The 22209-nt window shown below is 43.7% G+C and overlaps 1 protein-coding gene and 1 long non-coding RNA gene across 3 annotated transcripts in view; one reads left to right on the plus strand and one right to left on the minus strand.

The window, feature by feature from the left end:
* EFL1 (elongation factor like GTPase 1) overlaps positions 1-14847 on the plus strand; it is a 63623-nt gene extending 48776 nt beyond the window's left edge. For both annotated transcript variants that reach the window (XM_083712496.1, XM_083712497.1), the window contains exons 16-20: positions 3879-4010; positions 4882-5029; positions 7064-8070; positions 10128-10312; positions 14507-14847. In XM_083712496.1, the coding sequence (XP_083568622.1) occupies positions 3879-4010; positions 4882-5029; positions 7064-8070; positions 10128-10312; positions 14507-14695 (1661 nt within the window). In that variant the 3' untranslated portion in view covers positions 14696-14847. The remainder of the gene's footprint in view (positions 1-3878; positions 4011-4881; positions 5030-7063; positions 8071-10127; positions 10313-14506) is intronic.
* LOC310831832 overlaps positions 1-22209 on the minus strand; it is a 301862-nt gene that overhangs the window by 67953 nt on the left and 211700 nt on the right. The gene's annotated exons all lie outside the window — the stretch shown is intronic.

The raw sequence follows: 22209 nt of genomic DNA on the forward strand, positions 1-22209 counted from the left end.
CAGCAGCCCTTCTCCCCAACTCCGTAATGCACATAGCCCCTTTCCCCCAACTGGTACAGAATACAGAAACCAGTCTGTTCACCAGATCATGTTACTCCTTTGCCGAGAAAGCTACATTGGACCTCCTGATTCCTTATGCTCCAACTCGAACACAGAGGTCAGACAGGGCAATTTTGAGGGTCCCCCACATGCCCGAGATTTTGTTGGCATTTAACAGGAACCAGGTTTTTACTGTGGCAGGCTCTGCCCTGTGGAACTCCTTGCCAATAGACGTCTGGCAGAAGTCTCCCTTGTTTGCTTTTTTAAAAGTGAGAACTGGATCCTGCGACTGGGATCCTGCTATTAATATCAGGCAGAGCCACTCCATAGCATCATAGAATTGTAGACTTGGAAAGGGACCCCGAGAGGGTCCGGCTGCCTGCAGTGCAGGAATAAAGGCACTTCCTTTTGCATTGCCAGTGTGGCATAATCATAATCCCTTCTGTATGTACAGAAGACTCTGAGTTCCATGTTCAAACAATCTCTGGCAACTCTCAAATGTAGGTTACTAAGTTCCTGGCCACTAGGTGTTTGAATTGAGCTCCAGTATCCTTGGCACTATGAGACCATAAAATTTCCTGTGTATGATCAGCTGTCCACGGAAGGAGAGGAATGCGGAATTTTATGTAGCAGCCACACAGCTAACAATGGTTGGATGAACTGATTCTAGGGCCAGGGATGGGTGAGGCTTCAGGTAAGGGAAGTTTCCCAAAACCCAGTGGACCACTAGCCAACTAGAAATGTACAATACAGGCTGATAAAGGTGGAGTGAGATACCATATTTTTCGCTCTATAAGACGCACCTGACCATAAGGCGCACCTAGTTCTAGAGGAGGAGAACAAGAAAAAAAATGTTCTCTCTCTCTCTGCGCAGCACCTTTCCAGCAAAGCGGGAGGAGAAATGGAAGGGGCTCCGTTTCTCCTGCTGCTTCACTGTAGGGGAGCTGAGCAGAGAGGGAAAGCTGCGCAGCGGCTCTCCAGCAAAGTGAAGCCAGGAGAGCAAGAGGGATTGAGCAAAAGCAACGCGAAGCCTCCTGAGCACAGCGGGAGCACTCCCACTGTGCAGCCTGCAAAAGCTGTGCAGCCTGCATCCACTCCATAAGACGCACACACATTTCCCCATACTTTTTAGGAGGGAAAAAGTGTGTCTTATAGAGCGAAAAATATGGTACATACCAGTGACTTGGGTCACAAAGCCAATTGCTTACTGCTTCACCACCACCACGAGCCTCTATATATGCAAGTGCAAATCTACATCTACTATGGATTAGAGATTCAACACTAAAACTCTTAAAACTAGATTTGTAAAACAGTACATAGACATGGTCAAAGGCAAGCAACCATATTTTACAGGAAGTAAGCAATGAGTCTCTGAGAGAAGTGAAAAGTTCAAGGTCAGCCAAGGCACAGAATGTCCCTTCCCTTAACTTGCAGTTTGAAAACTTCCTGCAAATCAGCTAGAAATCTACCAGTGTGCGCCAATCTACCATCCTGCTGTCCCTGCCCTGGACATTTATTAGTGGGTTGCAGTTTGCAAGAAACTTGCACCCTTTGCTCTGCGTGGGGCTGGGACATATTGGCTGTGTCTCCAGTGTTAAAAACAGTAGAAAAAAGGAAGGAGAGGTTATTTTTAAGAAGGAAGATGACAGAAAACAGAATGCACAGTGCTGGGATACTGCTCATTCTGCACATTCATTATCTTCTTTTTTTCAATGCTGTCAAGAATTAAGAACAAAGCCTTCAATATGGTCAGCACCAAAATAACTTTTTAATAACGCAACAAAGCACCACGTCTTTTTTAAATTTTGGCCTCGCAGCGCTAGTGGTAACCACAAGTAAAAACAAACGTGATGCAAGCTCAGAGACATTTTCTCAAAACCATGATTAAAACTGGCCTCCACACAAGTTATATATCTGTTTTTCCTTTGGAGATTTGGCAGCAATTCATCCCCTTCAGCTGCAAATCAAAACTGGAACAACAGTCTGGAAGTTTGTGGCTTAAAACATGTGCTTGTTATTTGAGGATATCGGGGGTTTAACTCATTCTACCTTAGTTATTACCAATGATGTGAATGAAGCGAAGACTTCATGGTTGTAAAAGAGTGGTCCTGTACAAAAACGTTATGCCTTTTGAGCAAAGAGATCACTATCCTAATCTGATAAATAGGGTCAGTATAAGCTTCTGACTAGCCACTATCCTGATTGCCCATGGCAGATAAGAATTGTTTCTGGATAATGAAACATAGCTCTCTTTTTTTTTCTTTTTACAAATCCCATAAACATCTAAAACATGGGCAGGTGGGCAAGTTACTTTGGGATGCTTAGTTGTATTAGGAGAAGGAGCAGTACAGTGGTACCTCGGGTTACAGACGCTTCAGGTTACAGACCCTGCTAACCCAGAAATAGCACCTCGGGTAAAGAACTTTGCTTCAGGATGAGAACAGAAATCGCGCGGCAGCAGCAGGAGGCCCCATTAGCTAAAGTGGTGTCTCAGGTTAAGAACAGTTTCAGGTTAAGAATGGACCCCCAGAACGAATTAAGTACTTAACCCGAGGTACCACTGTAGTTTAAGAGGCACAACCATTCTTTTTTTCATAACGCAGAAAATGTGGAGCACGTAACACATTCTTATATCATTTGTGTGCAATTTATTATTGCTTTTAAAATGTACGATCTTATGCAGCTTAGCACGACACACATGGTTAACTTAATAGAATTCGCAGCCACAAACACGTGGCAAAAGGGCTACAGCCATGCTTGCAAAATGAGGATTAGACAAATTCAGAATAATAATCCTAACAGTAGCCATGATGCTGAATGCAATCTTGTTCAAAAGTACTATTCCCAGTTCTGGCTCTGGGAATTTGGGGGTCCTTGGGCACGGCACCTTCCGTGGGCCCCTCTAACCTGGAAGCGGTGGGACATGCAAACTAAAGAGTTTCCTTAGGCTGTTCCTGCTTTATGGATGCTAAGTGGAAATGGCAAGACCCTCTGCTGCTCTTGCTCTGCCCTGGCAAATGCCCAACTTGGACACCCACTAGAGGTGGTCTCAAGGATACCTTGGAATACCAGTTGCTGGGGACAAACAATGGGTAGGGCTGGGGTCTTCCTGGTTGCCTTGCGGGGCTCCCAGCTACATGTGGCCCAGCTACTGCAAAAAAAAAGGAAGGGGGGAATTATGCTGGACTAAGCGCACCTTTCATCTGACCCAGCAAGGCTCTTAGAAAACTACAAAATGCAGATATGGTGGTGAAGAAAGATTCCTGCATTGCAGGAGGTTTGACTAGATGATCCTTGTGGTCCCTTCCAACTCTACAATTCTACGATTCTATGAAAGCAATATTGTTGAAGCTGTATGGGACTGGTTAGTGCCTGGGTAGAACATCTGGGAACTCTACCTATTGTTGCGCGGAAAGAACTTTGCTTCAGGATGAGAACAGAAATCGCGCGGCAGCAGCAGGAGGCCCCATTAGCTAAAGTGGTGTCTCAGGTTAAGAACAGTTTCAGGTTAAGAATGGACCACCGGAACGAATTATGTTCTTAACCCAAGGTACCACTGTATTCTGCAAGAGAGTATACCCTGAGAGTATATGCAGCAGTAGTTTGCAACTACGGCTGTTGCCATCGGGAGACAATCTGTCTCCATGCTCAACGATTCTTTGCAGTTCCTCACCTCTCCTCCCCTGTGCTCTCAACAATATGCAAACCCTCCTCCGTATCCGCTGTGCCCATCATAATGGTTGGCAAGTTTCTGTTACTTTTATATGAAGGCCACGTAGCTGAATATTTGTGTTGACTTGAGGGTGTGTGTCTTGACTTCATGCTTCAATGCCTTGTAGGGATAGGAGGGTTGCAAGAATTCGTACTGAAGTCGGCAACGCTCTCATCGTCACCAGCTTGCCCACCGTTTAACCCCCTCAACTTCGAAGCAACACCGATTGTGCGAGTTGCTGTGGAGCCAAAACACCCAAGTAAGTGTCTTCCCTCTTTCGAAACGCCACAAGGGTGGGAAGGAGTGGTCGTAAATGAGTTTGAGCAAATGATAGTATGGTGGTTGCCTCGCAATAAGGCAGGGTTTTCCAAACTTGGGTCTCCAGCTATTGTTGGACTACAACTCCCATTATCCCTATCAATCAGGGCCAGTAGTCAGGGATGTAGTCAAAATCAGCTGGAGACCCAAGTTTGGGAAACTTAATAAGGAAATATTAAGTTAGAAGCACTCATACTCATACTAGGATGGATGTCAGCATGTTATAAGAAACGTGGGGCAATGACAGCCTCGTTCTATCTTGTTGTTGGTCTGTAATGTGTACAACAGGAACATGTTGGACTACAACTCCCATCAGCCCTCACTGTGGGCCAGACTGGTTGGTGCTGATGGGAGTTGGAGTCCAGTGACATCTGGAAGACCATAAATTCCCCTTCCCTGGCACATAAGTTATATTGCATAGTGGCTTTATTGAGCTCTGCATTTGCTTGATCCCACTTTATGTCACTGTTAGGGCAAGCAAACAGTAATTGCATCAGGGCATGAAACATACATTCTGGAAGGAGAAGAGTGGATTTGATATGGGGCTGTTGTTTTGAGTGGCAGCCCTGTGTCTCTTAGAACATACAGATCCACCCACAGTCTTTTAATTTTTTTAATCCCTCTTAAGATTTTTAGTGCTGTTATAATATGTAAAAGCTAAAAGCTAAACAAAACGTTATTCTATCCTATTCTTTGTACTCAGCATTTCACACCAGCCTGTGCTCCCTTTCTTACTGAGTTTTGCTCGTATGTTACTTTGAAACCCAAGCGCTTCAGAGGTACTTCATTTAAAAGTGCTTTTGTCTTCCCAGGTGAGATGCCGCAGTTGGTTAAAGGCATGAAGCTTTTAAACCAAGCTGATCCTTGTGTACAAGTTTTAATCCAGGAGACAGGGGAGCACGTGTTAATTACAGCAGGAGAAGTCCATCTTCAGCGCTGTTTGGATGACTTGAAAGAGAGGTTGGTGGCAGGGAGAGGTGGCGTGAGAGGAAAAGGAAGAATTGCTCAAGGCTCAGTGATTAAATCCAGCATTTACAAGACAGTTAAACGTGTAATTGTGGTTTAACTTATGGAAAGGTCAAAGCATCCTTTCCCAATTCTTCCTCACTGTTGCCGGTGCACAATGGAAGATTTTTCATACTGGCGTTCCTCGTGTCCTCCTCTATCCATCAGCCAATCATTTATTTGTATACTGCCTTTCCAAAATTAAAGCCATGCTCAAGGACAGCTGACAACATATATAAAATTACATAACTGCAAAACATAACAAAAGTCGTCATAAACAATGAACAAAACATCAAAAAGTACCCACATAAATTGAACAATTTCCACATAAATCATAAGATCCCTAAGGAATTGGGAATTAGGTTGTCCCTGCATATTAACTGTAAACTGCTTTTGTATGTTTTCCCAAATCATTTGTTTGCAACCATTGCCCATCTAGAAATCCTCTTTGTAGAAAAGCCCATTTTTATCACTCAGAATGTTTGGTGGACACAGTTGTAAAGCTTTCACACTGTGTGCAACAGTAGATTGCTCTGCAACGGCTATGTTTGTTGCCATCTTTTTCACAGCAGTCTTTTTCGTATAGACACGACTTGACGTGTTCAGCTCAAGTAACAGAAATCAGGAGCCTGATTCTTGAGTGGGTCTCTAGTCTAACTCATTGAGTTGTGGACTGAGTTTTCATTCCATCCTGATACCACTCTTAATTCCTTGGAGGCAGGATGGGTTTCAAGCAGCAGAGTCTCAAAGATCTGGAATGTTCTGGAATATGAACCTAAGTGACTCACACATCTCCTGTCCGAGGAAAGTGCTGGGGCCCATTGCCCTTCTCAGATAATATTTTAGGACTTAACTTCACTCCACACTAACTCACTGGGTTGCAGCTCAGAGGATGGGAGACCTGCTGCTGCTGCTGCTGCTGCTGCAACAACAACAACTGTAAGAGGCAGTTGAGAGAATTTGGAGCCTGTTCTGTTCCTCAAGATAGGAATCTGCTGTATAGTCAGACCATTGGTCCATCAAGCTCAGTATTGTCTACATCAGAGTTTCCCAAACTTGGATCTCCAGCTGTTTTTGGACTACCGTTCCCATCATCCCTGACCACTGGTCCTACTAGCTTGGGATGATGGGAGTTATAGTCCAGAAACAGCTGGGAACCCAAGTTTGAGAAACCCTGGTCTACATTGGCTGGCAAGCACCTCTTTAGGGTTTCAAGCAAGGTTTTCTCCCAGCCATATCTGGAGATGCCAGGGCTTGAACCTGGTACCCTATGCATGCAAACCAGCTGTCCTGCCACTGAAGTATAGGTAAGGTAAAGGGACTCCTGACCATTAGGTCCAGTCGTGACCGACTCTGGGGTTGCGGCGCTCATCTCGCTTTATTGGCCGAGGGAGCTGGCATACAGCTTCCAGGTCATGTGGCCAGCATGACTAAGCCACTTCTGGCGAACCAGAGCAGCACACAGAAACGCCGTTTACCTTCCCGCCGGAGTGGTACCTATTTATCTACTTGCACTTTGACATGCTTTCGAACTGCTAGGTTGGCAGGAGCAGGGACCGAGCAACGGAAGCTCAGCCCGTCGTGGGGATTCGAACCGCTGACCTTCTGATCGGCATGTTTTAGGCTCTGTGGTTTAACCCACAGCGCCACCCGCATCCCATGCCACTGAAGTATAGCCCTTCCTAATATCCTCATCAGGAATGTACCAGGATCCAAAACAGGCTCATAACTGTACTCTGACATAACGGGTTGCAGTGGAGGGGGCGGGATGCCTGTTGCTTTAAGTGTGCTAGAATAAATGCTGCCTCCCTCCCTGGCTCCCATTATTGAGTAATTGCTTAATGTCTTAGGGGGCAGCGGGCTTCAATGGTTAATCATAATGTGAAGTTGGCATCATGTGATTACTGGCATTAACCCGCCACTGAAACCCTTGAAGACTTAAGTTTCATTTGCTGTGAGGTCTAACTGTAGCCTTTTGGCTTTCTGTAGGTTTGCCAAGATAGAAATTAGCGTATCGAAACCAATTATTCCATTCCGGGAAACCATAACAAGACCCCCCAAAGTTGACATGGTGAACGAAGAAATAGGAAAGCAACAGAAAGTTGCCATCATACACCAGAGTAAGGAAGAGCAGAACAAAATCCCTGAAGGTGTGCAGGTTGATTCAGATGGGCTGATAACGATATCGACGCCAAACAAATATGCCACACTCAGCATCAGAGCAACGCCTCTTCCTGAGGAGGTGACTCGACTACTGGAGAAGAACAGCGGCTTAATTCGGACCATAGAACAATTCTCCTCTTACCTGAATGAAGGTAAGAAAACAGAAGAGATGAATCCGAAGACCTTTGACCAGATACAGGAGTTCAAAAAAGGACTAGAGGAAAATCTACCCGGAAGGAAATGGAGAAATGCCGTTGATGGGATCTGGTCCTTTGGCCCCCGAAAATGTGGGCCGAACATTTTGCTGAACAGATGTGAAGGCTACAAGAGGTCTGTTTGGCAGTGCCTGGAAGGAAGCAAGCCACCCAAGGAAGCGAGCGTGTATCGGGATTTTGACAACAGTCTTGTCAGCGGGTTCCAGTTGGCCACGCTTTCGGGACCAATGTGTGAAGAACCGCTTATGGGTGTCTGTTTTTCGGTGGAGAAATGGGACATGGGCAGATTTGTCGAGCAAATGTCAGTTAACCGGCAGGATTCGGATGAAGGGAAGTCTACAGAGGAGACATCGGCAGGGGAGGAAACTGCCCTTGTGTCGAGGACTGGAGGCACTGAATCGGCTTCTGAAACTGAGCTGCAAGATGGTGATCAGTGTAGCCTCAAATCATCCAGTAAACCCAAAGGAGAGGCTTTGTCTGCAGACTGTTATGGCCCTTTCTCTGGACAACTGATTGCAACCATGAAGGAAGCATGTCGTTATGCTATGCAAGCAAAGCCACAGAGGCTTATGGCTGCCATGTACACCTGTGAGATTATGACAACGGCTGAGGTCCTAGGTAAGCATGAAACCAGCAACAACAACAACAACAACAACAACAACAACAACAACAATAATAATAATAATAAATTTATATCTCGCCCTCCCCAGCCGAAGCCGGGCTCAGAGCGGCTAACAACAGTAAAATATACAACATTCTAAAATCGTTTCATTACAAAATCAGCTCAAATCAGATTAATGGCAACCATTGGGCTAGAGTTCTGTGAGGATTGCCAAAGGAGGGGGTCGGGCTGTGCCCTGGCCAAAGGCCTCGTGGAACAGCTCTGTCTTGCAGGCCCTGCGGAAAGATGTCAAGTCCCGCAGGGCCCTAGTGACAGAGCGTTCCACCAGATTGGAGCCACAGCCAAAAAAGCCCTGGCTCTAGTTGAGGCCAGCCTAACCTCTCTGTGGCCTGGGACCTCCAAGATATTTTTGTTTGAAGACCATAAGGTCCTCTGTGGGACATACCAGGAGAGGCGGTCCCGTAGGTACGAGGGTCCTAGGCCGTATATGGCTTTTAAGGTTAAAACCAGCACCTTAAACCTGATCCTGTACTCCACCGGGAGCCAGTACAGCTGGTATAGCACTGGGTGAGCGTGATCCCGCAGCAAGGACCCTGTAAGGAGTCTCGCTGCGGCATTCTGCACCCGCTGGAGTTTCTAGGTCAGTCTCAAGGGCAGCCCCACATAGAGCGAGTTACAAACAGATCACATGGTAGATGTTACATCCGTAGGGGGAAAGCCATGCCAGCTTTTGCCAACCTGATGCCCTCCAGATGTTTTTAGCTACAGTTCCCATCAGGCCCATCTAGCATGCAGGTTGGGGTTGATGGAAGTTGTGGTCCCAAACATTTGGAGGGCGCTAGGTTGGCAAAGGCCAACAAAAATAATTATATTTCCTGTGATTCTCCAGGTATAGATGGAATTATCTGTTTGACTCAGCAGGTGGTTGTTGTTGATTAAATTTCTGAACTGCCCTTCATCCGAGATCATGGGGCGGTTTACAATATAATGTAGTTGCAATATAGTTAAACTATGGAACTTGTTTCTGTAGGAGTTAGTGACGGCCACCAACTTGAATGGCTTTGAAAGAGAGCTGAACAAATTCACGGAGGATAATGCTGTCAGTGGCAACTGACCATGTTCCCTTTTCATTGCCTCCACAGTCAATACTTCTATATTGCTGGGAACCACAGGAGAAACTGCTAAAATAAGATGACAAAATGACAATATTTTTATAGAAGAACGTAGACCTATCAAATTGTCATTCCTGTATGAAATCATGGGTAGGATTTGAGATATGAGCAACGGAGGAATGTAGAGAATGGATTTGTGGGGCTTAGAAAATAAATGTCGATGTGTTTTAATGCAGCTGTTAAGGGGAAATAAAAGAAAATCAGGGAAGGAGAGATGGGAAGTCAAGAAAAAAGTATAAAAAAATTATATGCATGATTCGAGTTATGTAATAATTTGAAAGATTCAATAAAAATAAACCACAGGAGAGGAGAGTTCTCTTGTGCTCTGCTCCTGTTTACAGATTTCCCATGATCCAGCAGGCTCTTCTTATATTCTTAGGTTCTTTTTTCATCTTTGTATATTGACTTTGTATTACATTTTTTAGGTTACTTAAGCAACCCCTCTTCCTGGGGCTTAAGATCAACATCCTGTTGACTAAGGCTTGCACTTAGATGTTCTGTCTGTTTGCTCATTGCCCACTATTTTTAGGGGTAAAGAAAATTAAATACCTCATATGATAATTAACTCCATACTTTCCTGTTGGAGTGGGATCCCTGTTACTGATCATGCACAACCCCAGTGCTCCTGCTGAGATTTTGCAGCAGTTGTGTGGTCAGTAAAACTCACTCCAACCCTTGAGTGAAGGGTTCTTAATATTCTTAATATTCTGAGATCTGAAGTTTTTCACACCATCATTTAATCGTAGCTGGTTACTCTATATGACTGTTTCTCGAGACCCCCTCTTGCCCCGGGTGTTAATTAGTCCTCCCAGTTCAGTAATTGTGCATCTGAATTGATGAAAAGGATGCAACAAGCTCAGTAGGTCTTTTCCCTTTTTCAGGTCGCGTTTACGCTGTCCTCTCCAAAAGAGTCGGCCGGGTGTTGCAGGAAGAGATGAAAGAAGGGACAGACGTGTTTATTATCAAAGCGGTGTTGCCAGTAGCAGAGAGCTTTGGTTTCGCTGATGAAATCAGGAAGAGGACAAGCGGCCTAGCCAGTCCACAGCTGGTCTTCAGTCACTGGGAGGTAAAAATTCTATTCACTCCCATCTGCCTTGGTGTACAATTTCTTGTAGATGCAGGAAAAGAGATCAAGATAAAGGAGGGGAAAGGTTAAATGGTGGTCAAGACTTAAATTTGCTCCATTCTTTCCTAAGCCAAGCCATACAAGCGGCTTTTTATCTGCCTTTACAGTGGTACCTCCGGTTGTGAACAGGATCCGTTCCGGAGCTCTGGTCGGATCCCGAGGAATTTGCAACCAGAGGTGCCACTTCTGCACATGCGCGCGGCGTGCAGAACGCTTGCGCGCACGGCAAAACCCGGAAAAATACTTCCAGGTTTGCCGCGTACATATCCTGAAGGATATGTAACCAGAGGTGAACGTAAGTAGAGGTACCACTGTATATTTGCTTCTTCCAATGCATGCTTCACAATACAGTGGTGCCTCGGGTTAAGTACTTTATTCGTTCCGGAGGCCCGTTCTTAACCTGAAACTGTTCTTAACCTGAAGCACCACTTTAGCTAATGGGGCCTCCTGCTGCCACCATGCCGCCAGAGCATGATTTCTGTTCTCATCCTGAAGCAAAGTTCTTAACCTGAAGCACTATTTCTGGGTTAGCGGAGTCTGTAACCTGTAGCGTATGTAACCCGAGGTACCACTGTATTCTGTTCTGTTTTCAGTAGGTTTTGGGTTAGGGTTAGGATGGTCTATCCTCTGCTGGATTTAAATTAAAGTCCATTAAGTCCAGCATTATGTGTCCAGCAGCAGCCAGATGTTTCTGGGAAACTGGTGAGCAGGACATGAAGGCAACAGCTGTCTTCGTCTCCTACTCCTGGTTGCTCCTCTCCTGCCACAAAAAAAGAGTAGAAATAAGGCACTAGGAAAGGACAATTTTAAAATAATTCTCTTCATTCTCTATAAAGTGGCCGATGTTTGAGACATGTGTTTCTGCACACAAGAGAGACATATGTGGTGGAATACAATAGAGAAATATTTGGTGTAAAACACTCCTTCCCAAACTCCCCCCCCCCCAAGGACCACTTGACAAATTGCTGAGGATCTTGGCGGACCACTTAATGATTGTTTTGCCTGTTGCAGCGGTTGTAATGCAGCGCTAAGTAGATGCTGTACGGTTATTAATTGTGTTTCTATCGCTCCTTTTATTTCTTGCATCATATTTTATTATGTTATAATTTGCATTTCGAAGAATTCAAATTGTGCAACGGAATAAAATACAAGAAATAAAAGAAGTAATAAAAAACCAGTTTAAAATCAACATGGATATTTAATGCAGACACAACCGCCGGAATGAAGCTTGCAGACCCCTGGTCCACATTTTGGGAGCTCCTAGCATAAAGGGAGACAGTAAATGGAGAATCATCCATTTTTAGAAGCAGTAGCCCACTGAATGCCCCAGTTTCTGGGGTTGGGAGCAACAGTGGGGGGCAGGCGTTTATACCCTATTTTGTGGGCTTCCCATAAGCTTCAGGCTGGCCATTGAAAGAGAGAGAGGATGCTAGATTAGATAGACTTTTGGTTTCACCCAACAGAGCTGTTTTTCTTTTATTTAGCCTGCTAACAAGGTAACCAGCACACAGGGAAAACAGTAGGGGGGTGTTTTTGTGCTTGTAGAAAAGATCCTTTCTTTAAAGTGTTCTTTCTGGAAGGTGAAATCTTTTGAAATGCTGAAATAGATACCATGGATCAAATATTATTTGGATCTTCAGAGGCTCTTTGCTGGTTGATAGCGGCAATAAAATAAGTGACCTGTACACTTAGTTTTCTGCCTCCTGTCCTTTCTGCTTCAACTGTGTTTTTCTCCAACCATGTAATTTACAATCAAGAGCTTTTGAAGAGAAGATTCTTTAGGGGAATAGAAAGAAGAGTAGAATTGCATCCCTTTTCTAAGAGCATTTTTAGTTTTAAAGTCTGAAATCTGCTCCCTGTTTTCAGACACCTGTGAGAGGAAAATACAGACTTGAGTTCAAAATCACTGTGTAATTCTCTAGATGTGTTAACAGATCTGCCGCCTACCAAACAAAAAAACCTGCTGCTTTATCCCCTTCCAAGTTGCTTGTGCAAGAAAGTAGCTTGTTTCTCTTGAATCCAGTTCTAAAATTCAGGCTCTTGTCGCTCTTGACATCATCAGGAGTCTTGAGTGCCACCACGTGACCCGCACCCGGCCACCCTCTTCCCTTTCCTCTTCCTTGTTGGGATATTGACATCTCAGTGTTAGACTTCACTACTTCCCACGTACCAGAGGAACCAGTGACTGGGAGCATTTACTATAGACATGATTGGCTTTGTACACCTTATCCTAAACTGGCTGAGAAGCTTCTGAGATGTTGGGGAGCAACATTTCCTGATTTGTATGGGAGTTGTAGTTGTGTATGTCTCCCAAATAATTCATTGAAGTAATGCATTTTAGGGACACAGGTGGCGCTGTGGGTTAAACCACAGAGCCTAGGACTTGCCGATCAGAAGATCGGCGGTTCGAATCCCCACGACAGGGTGAGCTCCCGTTGCTCAGTCCCTGCTCCTGTCAGCCTAGCAGTTCGAAAGCACGTCAAAGTGCAAGTAGATAAATAGGTACCTCTCCAGCGGGAAAGTAAATGGCGTTTCCGTGCGCTGCTCTGGTTTGCCAGAAGCGGCTTAGTCCTGCTGGCCACATGACCCGGAAGCTGTACGCTGGCTCTCTCGGCCAATAAAGCAAGATGAGCGACGCAACCCCAGAGTCGGTCACGACAGGACCTAATGGTCAGGGGTCCCTTTACCTTTACCTAATGCATTTTATGCAGCTCAGCTGGAAATGATGAGTCTTTAGCCCAGTTAAGGTTGGCATCTACAGGTCCAGTTCAGCCAGCAAGGAGGGATGGCCGGCAGTGGCAGTAAATGTGTTAGGAACCAGACCCTAATTTGGAGGGACCTGGGCTTGCAATGTTGACTTAGGATCCTCTTAATATCCTGCAGTAAATGAATGTATTTTAGCTATTTTAAATTCATGGTCTTCTCAGCCATCTCTTTTTGACAGCAGACATCTATTGAGGACGTTTTTGTTTCCAAAGTAAACGAATGAGAGGTACAATGCAGTTTGTTGTGGACGTACAGTACTTTTGACTAATCAGGTTTCACTGCAATAAACATTGGAAGCTAGTAAAAGGAATTTTAAGTGAAAAATGACACACAGTGCAAGGCTGTGAGATGACCATTTTTTCCTCCTGTGGTTCCAAGATCAACAGAAAAAAAGCTCTCTGAGCATAAAAAATTAAATTCACTTCATCTCCATCTGCTTATTCTTGGAGCTTTCATTGAGTGGCTTCTACCAGTACAGTTAGACGTTCAGGAATCCAGTTCCGATTCTATGCTATACAGATTCCGCTAACTTGTGATACCTTCAGAGTATTTCGTAAAGTTGGTGCATTAATGATCCTGGCTGTACCCTTGCTGATTTTATTTGTTATCTTTAGATGACTGCCATACTGCAGCACACCTTGCCTGCAGCCCTTGCAGTAGGCCAGAGTAATCATTTCACCATTAATGATCTCCAGCTTAGCCTAACCCACCACACAAGGCTCTTGTAAGGCTTAAAAATGGGATAATTCTCACCTCCTTGTAAATGCGCGACTGATATGTGCATGATCGTGTGCACATGCACAGCGCTGAACCCAAAATTGACCGGGAAACTTCATAAAACCTATCTCTTTGTCTCGCCTTACCTCTCAGGGTTGTTGTGAGAATAAACCAGGATTCCCTATGAAACTGAAAATGTGAATGCAAATATATATTTATACAGCTACACTTCTTACAGGCTGCTTTGTTGATTCCCCTGGGAAATCAGCACACGCCCACAGAAAAAAAAGGAGAAAATCAACAAAAGAAAAGAAGGAACTGAAAACTTAAAAAAAAAAGAGGGATGGAATAGAGGAAGAGAGATATCAGCCAAATAACTGTACTTCAATAATTGTCAGGGACATACTGAGCAGAAATTATTTTCCATTCATTTTTAGTAAAAGGCGAAAGATTTATACGATCTGAAGAGAAACCAGAGTATTTTTCATTCATTTTTAGGTGACTACTGGTACCTTTTAAAGATTTGAGTGCATCTTTCCTAATTTCAAATATGTCTGCTTTTAGCTGACGGTCAAAAATCACTGTTCATTGCTGCCGCCCCTTCCATTAATTCAGCTCTTTGCACAATTCCTCTCTTTTTTCCCCCCCTAGGTAATTTCAGATGATCCATATTGGGTACCAACCACAGAGGAAGAGTATCTGCACTTTGGGGAGAAGGCAGACTCCGAGAACCAGGCCCGCAAGTACATGAATGCTGTAAGAAAGCGGAAGGGACTTTATGTAGACGAGAAAATCGTGGAGCATGCTGAGAAGCAAAGGACTCTCAGCAGAAACAAATAGCTGCCTTCAATTCTCTTTCTCTGTTAAGTGCAGGTGGATTATCTTCTGTACCGGAGATTCAAAAAAAGTCACCTTGGATGTACAATTCTGTGTGGGTTTTCTTACTGCGAGTTGTCTGTGGCTTGAGTTTTAATAAACCTAAGCCTTTCCAACTTCTTTTCTTGTGATTATACACTACAGCCTCCTTGTTATATTAGTGGCTTGCAAACGTCGTACCTCCTGGGAACCGTTTTCACATCTCCTCATCTGCCAAGGGACACCTGCAGGGCTGATCCAGGATCCCCGCATACCTTGAGTCAAATAGGCATCAGCATTTGGTCTAATTTTAACCAGCTATAGATGGATTAATGTAGAACATTTTGATTTATTAGAATACTACTCCTGATTAATCAGCCAGCATTTTTTGAATAAATCAATGAATGAATAATTCACTGTTTATTAATTGAAATAGTTTTGCGCTTCCTCCAGTGGCAAAACCTCCCTCAAGGCGGCTTGCAAAATCAAATGGAATAGAGCAAAACACACCTGACGAATAAAACCGTCAATAAACAATAAAACAATTGTCCCCTAAAATGATAAAAAGCAGTAAAAAGACAATGTCTAAAACCATTTATCCCACGAACCATACCTCAGTGAAAACAGATATGGGTCTTGAGAGCTCTGTGGGTTTTCACTGTGAGTACTTAACCATCTGCAGATTTTAATAAGTGCCACCTCAAAAGGTTTTCTGTCCTGGGTGGGAGTGGAAAGGGGAAGGACTCTTCTAAGATGGTGTCTTCTGTGATACATGCCTGCATCACCAAGAACTGGGCATGGTTTTGCTTCTGAACTGTGGTTTCATCTCCTGTTCAAATTTATGTAGATTTAATCAGCTGAAGCTTGCTTCATAATATCAACTAATTTTGCACTTCTTTTTTGTGTCTTGCTGGAAGTAAATCCCACTGATTTAAATAGGGTTTCCTTGCTAGTAAGTGTACATTACTAAGTCCAGCTTAAGATTTCTTTTAACTAGGCAACTGCCCTCTTATTTCATGTGGGGTGCTATCTACTTCAGTGTTACCCTCTCTGAAGTGAAATATGCATCCACTGTCTTCAGTTGGAAACTTTCATTACTAATCTTTTTCAGTAATGAAAAAGCTTTTCAGTAGTTTTTCAGGCATGTCAGGATTCCAAAAAAAACCCAAACGCTTTCTTGAAAACAGTTGCTTTACATAAATGAGTCCTTATTACTCTCTCAATTAACACCTTGTGCTGTCATTGAAAAATTTAGGTACTTGCAGCAACTTATTTCCTGCAGATTTGATACACTTGTGATTTATATCCTGATAAAACTGTTGAGGCTAAATTGAGCAAAATTATTAGTGCTCAGATAAAAGGGTCAGGACAATTAATACTCTGCTTTAGGAAGCTTCCATAGGACATCTTACGTAGTGAGGACGTTTTTCTCCCTCTCTTATAATATACTGGGAACTCGGGATCCCGCAGTGAAATTGATGGACAGCAGTAGATTCAGGAGAGAGATGACTTAAATAAATTAATCTGCCCTCTCTAGTAAGCAACAGGGAAGAATAGGAACGCTTAGGCAAACAAGGGTAAGGTTTGTTGGACACCCATGCCTGAGATCCTCTTTTAGTTCCAGATTATTTATAAATGTGTTGAGGAAAAGTGTTTTCTTAGCCCCACTCCACTGTCTGAATACACTTAAAACGAAAGCATGAAGACTACTGTTAAATCATTCTCTTGTGTTGTTGTTTTTTTAAAAAAATGGACTGCATTCAGTGCAATTATTCTCTCCCTCCTGCCTCAGTTAATATTTATAATCCAAGTCCTGGGTGCATGTGCTCTGGTAAGTAAAGGCATGTTCTTCCCGTGCTCAACAATTGTCTTGTTTGGAAACCCATCAACACTCCATGGGTGAAAATAAAATAAAATTCATTGCTGCAGGTAAAGGATCCCTGGGTGGTTAAGTCCAGTCAAAGGCGACTATGGGGTTGTGGCGCTCATCTCACTTTCAGGCCGAGGGAGCCGGTGTTTGTCCATGGACAGCTTTCCGGGTCATGTGACCAGCAGGACTAAACCGCTTCTGGTGCAACGGAACACCATGGCGGAAACCAGAGCGCATGGAAACGCGCCGTTTACCTTCCGGCTGCAGCGGTACCTATTTATCTACTTGCACTTTGATGTGCTTTCGAACTGCTAGGTTGGCAGGAGCAGGGACCGAGCAACGGGAGCTCACCCCGTTGTGGGGATTCGAACCGCCGACCTTCCAGTCGGCAAGCCCAAGAGGTTCGGTGGTTTAGAGCACAGCTCCAGCCACGTCCTGCAGGTATGTAGGGGAATGCAGCTTGGCAGTGTCATGAGAGTGTGCATGCTTTGGTTCCAGTCTTGGTTGGGGGCAGGAGTTGTGCAGTGCCTGGTGTTTTACATCAGTGTGTGTGTGTGTGTGTGTGTGTGTGTAAAAAGAAAATACACATGATGCCAAACATGCTTAATACCACTTGAGAACAGCAGCTTGTACTGAGACTCCAGTAGGACTAATGACTCTTCCTTTTTGTACTCTGTACTCTTTTTGTTGTAAGAGTAAATAAGACTTCCGTTTTAATTCAGGGCAGGTGGAGAAACTGATTCAGCTACCAGAAGCTTGGGAAATAGTTCGAGATCTCCAAAGGTTCTGAGAAACACCTGCGGACTAAAATTCCCCTGTGATTATTACCTCCTCCTGCCAATTATTCCCCCTTGCATTTTATTAAATGGCCTCACTTGCCCGTTTTCTTTCTCAATAGCATGCTTTTTCTTGCCTGGTTGGAATAGCCCAAAAAATGCATTTAAAAGACTGAAAGAGAGAGAGGGGATACCCCAGCCTCCCATTTCTCTGCCAAGAAATGATGTCATCTGTCTCACCATTCCTTGCTAAATTGCTCCGTCTGCAGCCTCTCCTGTTTATGGAAATAAAATGGATTTTTAATGAAGGGAAGGACTGAGTCCAATATTTTAATTGGCTAGCAAACCCTGTGGGGATAGCGTTTTGAATGCCTGATAACAGCAGTATTGCATGTGCAGGTTTTTCACGTGAAAATGGTGTTATTGCAGGAAATAACCTTCACATGTGGATTTGCTCTAATCGGTCCCTTGCTAATTGCTCGCTGGCATTTCCCAGTGCGGGAGAGCTTTGGCACGATTCTGGCTTAAGAAAAAATTCTTCTCCAAAGTGAAATGAGCCCAAATGTGTGCCTCTGCTCAAAATAACATTTCCAGAAATAATCTTTGCACAAGAAGAAAAGTGCAGTAGCAACTTGAAGCCAGAGAATCTTGATTACATGATGCAATCCATTCTCCCAGGACATCAGACCTTAAGAGCAACCTTTTTGCCTGATGTCTGCATTGTCGTCCTTACATGATTTTTATTTTATTTTGTTTTAAATTGTATGTCGCTTTGAGTTTACTGTCTGTAAAGAAGAAGAAGAAGACTCATAATTCCAATAAAGAAATAAATATTTTAAGGCAAGGAACTTGGTGGTGGAGCCCATCATTTGCATGAAAAAAAGTCCAGCATCTCCTCTCCAGTTAGGACTGGGAAACAGTGAGACGCTGGAAAGCTGTCCTCCAGCAGTTGGACTCTAATTCCCATCATCCCTGTTATCAATGCTGATGGGAATTGTAGGGCAACAACCTCTGGAGGGCAACACATTGACTATCCCTGGTGTAGACAAATAAATACTAAGCTAGGCAGACCAGTGGTTTTGAGTTTGGCTTTTATTGCAAGTTAACAGTGAAAAAAAGGAAATGCATAATATATATTGATACAAACAGCATCAAGTACATTAAGGATATAATCACCATCAATATATCTATTCATCCTTTAGCTGTTCAAACATGTATTCCAACAAAATCGACATTTATAGGAAATATGTTGAAATGCAGCCTGGACAGTGAGGTGCTCAGACAAACAGCAGGTGTTAATCCTTCCAAGTCTCTTGGAGACCATAAAGGCTCACAAAATCCACTTTTGCTGCCTGCAGTTATACTACAGGAATATGATTTACAAGTACATGAATATCTGCAAATATCAAGGATTTCACCAGTAGAAAACTGATAAACAACCGTTTTAGACCAGAAGAATTTATCTGATTTTGAATCTGTGTAAATTAGCTGCTTATGTTTCTAAGGGGAAGCATTTGGTGTTTCGATAACCAGGGCTCAGGGTCAGTTGTGCAGCATAAGGGATGGAGCACAACAGAGTTGCTATTTTCAACATTTTATAAGAATCATATCTGATTTTTCAAGATAGGAAATTACAGAAAAGATTCCACTTCCCTCCAAAAAAACCCCACTATTTCTAACATTAACCAACAAGATTCTTTATGTGACTGCTAAACTAGTATCAAGCTGGTTTAGATTTGTTTGCCTGAAGTGTATAGAAACTGTTGAAGGGAAATGCTCTCAATTTTCCAGTTACTAATCCAAGTCAAGTTTAATTTATTGCAGCCTATTTTTGCATCAAAAGATTAAGCTCAGAATGAAATACCGTCCTGTTCGTTCTGAACTTTCAAACTTAGCCGTGTTGCTTGCTTACAGAAGAGCAAAGAACCACAATTGCTAAAATTTAAAAAAGTAAATTAAATCAATCTGAAATGACTTCACTTTTCTGCACGAAGGATGTTTGTGGAAAGCGAGAGAATCTTTTTCTTCCAGCTGTAGGATAATGCTTAAATCTCCCTCTCAATGCTCCAAGCAATTCTTGTGCTTAGGAAGCTGGACTGACCTCAGCAGGAAAAAGGACGACAGTTATAAGTCTTTAGGAAACACGCAACCATGCAGGTCTTCTGATTTCGCTTCCGAGGCTCCAAGAGCGTTGAGCTTCTTTGCAGACACTGACGGAAGCAAAGTGCCAGAGTGGAGAATCTAATCGTAGAGATATGCTTTATGAAACTCCAGAGATAGGTGTCTTTGTATATTTTATCTCATTCTCTCTCTCATGTATAGAGAGATACAGTCATAGGAACAAGGAAGTGACCCTCTTTGAATTATGTGGTTTTACATATGAAGACATAATAACAATCATATGTTCCTTAGCAGGTCTTAAAATTACCATATTTTTCTGTGTATAGCATGCCCCCATGTATAAGACGCTTCCTCTTTTTTGGAGATAAAAATTGAGAAAATGGGGGGAGATTGCCCCGTGTATAAGACTAGCCCAAATTTTTAGCATAACCTTTTAATAAAAAAACAACTAGTCTTATACACGAAAAAATATGGTAAGTACCGTATTGGCCCGAATATAGGCTGCACCCAAATATAAGTCGCACCTTTAAAATTAAGGGGAGGGGAGAAAAAAAGACAATACAGTACCCAAATATAAGCCGCTCCCTTAAATTCTGCAGGCACTCACACCTGTTCCGTTTTACTGTATGTCTGTTTCAGCAGCGATTTTTGTAAGGTTGCGAATTTAAGCTGCACTTTAACTTTTCACGGTCAGAATTGGGGGGGGGGAGAGTGCGGCTTATATTCGGACCAATACAGTAAACACAACCTCAGATGAACAACACATGACATACTACATCGTGCCATGATTTATTTAACAGAAATAAAGCCAAAATGGGGAAATTATGGTGGAAAAACGAAGTACACCCTTACTGCTTCCATAGGAATAAAGAGGCTAAGTAGCAGACAGGGGTTGCTAATCAATTGCCCTTGCTTAATTGCTTAAGTGTGCACACTACTGTAATCTAAAAATACTCCCCGCCCCAAACTTCTTTGAAATCTATTTGTAAAAAATAAAAATGTTTTAGAATGCTCCCCCCCCCAAAAAAAATAATAATAATTCTGGGACATGGTTCTGTGAATGTCATCTCTCTCACTTCCAAATAATATTTAATCATTCTTTGCTGGGTGGGAGCTCTCATCACATGCAGTCGTGTTTATGCTGCAGAACAATTTTAGAATCTTTTTCAGAATACAGGTGGGAATGTTAGAACCTCATTTAGAATGCCCTGTTCCAAAAGGAATGTGCAGTTTGGGCCGCAATCCTACACCCTGAAGTTGGGAACCTTGGACTCTCCAAATGTTGCTGAACTACAAATCCCATCAACTCCAGCAAGCATGGCCAATGGTTTAGGATTATGGGAGTTGTAGTTTAGGAGCATTTGCAGGGTCATACCTGCTATACTCACCAAGGGGATTGTTGGTTTCTGCTTCCTTCACTGAGCAGCGAAGTGCTTGTCACAAGACAATGTTTACATTCCACAGTCAAGTGCTGTTGGGTTTTCTCACGGGAAAGGAAACTGGATGTGACGTACACTGGTTTCCTGTTTTTCACTGTTCTTTGCAGTTCAGTGTGATTTCTCTCCGTGCTTTAGAGGAGAGAGGATGCCTTTCTCTGCTCCGGCAGAGGGAAGATGTTTTCCTGTAACTTACCAGTTTTGAAGTGTAAATAAAGTAATATAGAGCATGTTGGCACGTACTTTTCATCATTCCGCTGTGCACTGGACACTGCTTATCTCCAACATTTGGTTCCGGGCCCAGAAAAACGCAGTGTTTTGAGAATGGACTCCAGAAGTCGGGCTCCTGGCAAAGGAACAAAGGAGCAAAGAATTGGAGTGCCGGCAAAGGATCGGAATGCAGAGGGCCGGATCGGACGATATCTCTGCGCGTCAAGATGATTTGATGAGGTATGTGCTACAGCTCCGGGCAGCCTGCCAGCTTCTAATTAATGGCTTTATGGCTGGACTTTGAACTTTTATAGCCGGTTTTGCCGTGGCACAGGCAAAAGGCTAGAGGGATGGATTTTTCCTATGCTGGGGGAAATCGAAAGTAAAGCAGCTGCAGCAGTGTCGCAGCATGAATTTAAGACAGCAGAGAGAACTTTCACTTTTGAACTTGCCTTTGGAATGCGGTTTGAAGCAGCTGCAGATAAGCAAAGCAGTTAAGCAGAAAGGCACAGGTTCACAAAGCAGAGGCTGTTTTTGAATTTGCTTTTGGATTGAAGCAGCTGTAAACAAACGCAGCTTGTATAAAGCAGCTTGATTTAAAGCAGCAGAGATGACGCAGAAGGCTAATGCCAGAGTCATGATGGCTAGCTGCAGAAGGCTGGATGAGGCAAGTGGGGAATTTGATGCCAATCAGCCACATGCTCAGCTCAGAGTAGCCTGTGATACTGCCATGATTCAGAATGAAGCAGACCGCCAGGGTGATAGCTGCATGGGCAAGGGGGAGACTTCACAGACGTCATCCCATAGTGCAGTGGAACCACCAGATGGCGCCAAAGCTTTGAAGGCAGTGAAATGCTACACGTGTGGACGTCTAGGCCATATGAAGAGGGAATGCAGATATCCCAGGGCCAAGACAGAGCAGCGCAGCGAAAGCTCATCGCGTGGAAAAGGCCGAGGCAAAGGCAAAGGTCCGGTGTTCAGGACAACGCAGCACAAGGCAATGGTCTCACGCTTCACTCCAAAGGTTGCAGAGGTCCAGAAGACATCTAGATCTTTCTTCGTTGTTGATTCGGCTGCAACGCACCA

Source organism: Podarcis gaigeae (assembly GCF_964106915.1).
Source record: "Podarcis gaigeae genome assembly, chromosome: 14".
Taxonomy (NCBI): Eukaryota; Metazoa; Chordata; class Lepidosauria; order Squamata; family Lacertidae; genus Podarcis; species Podarcis gaigeae.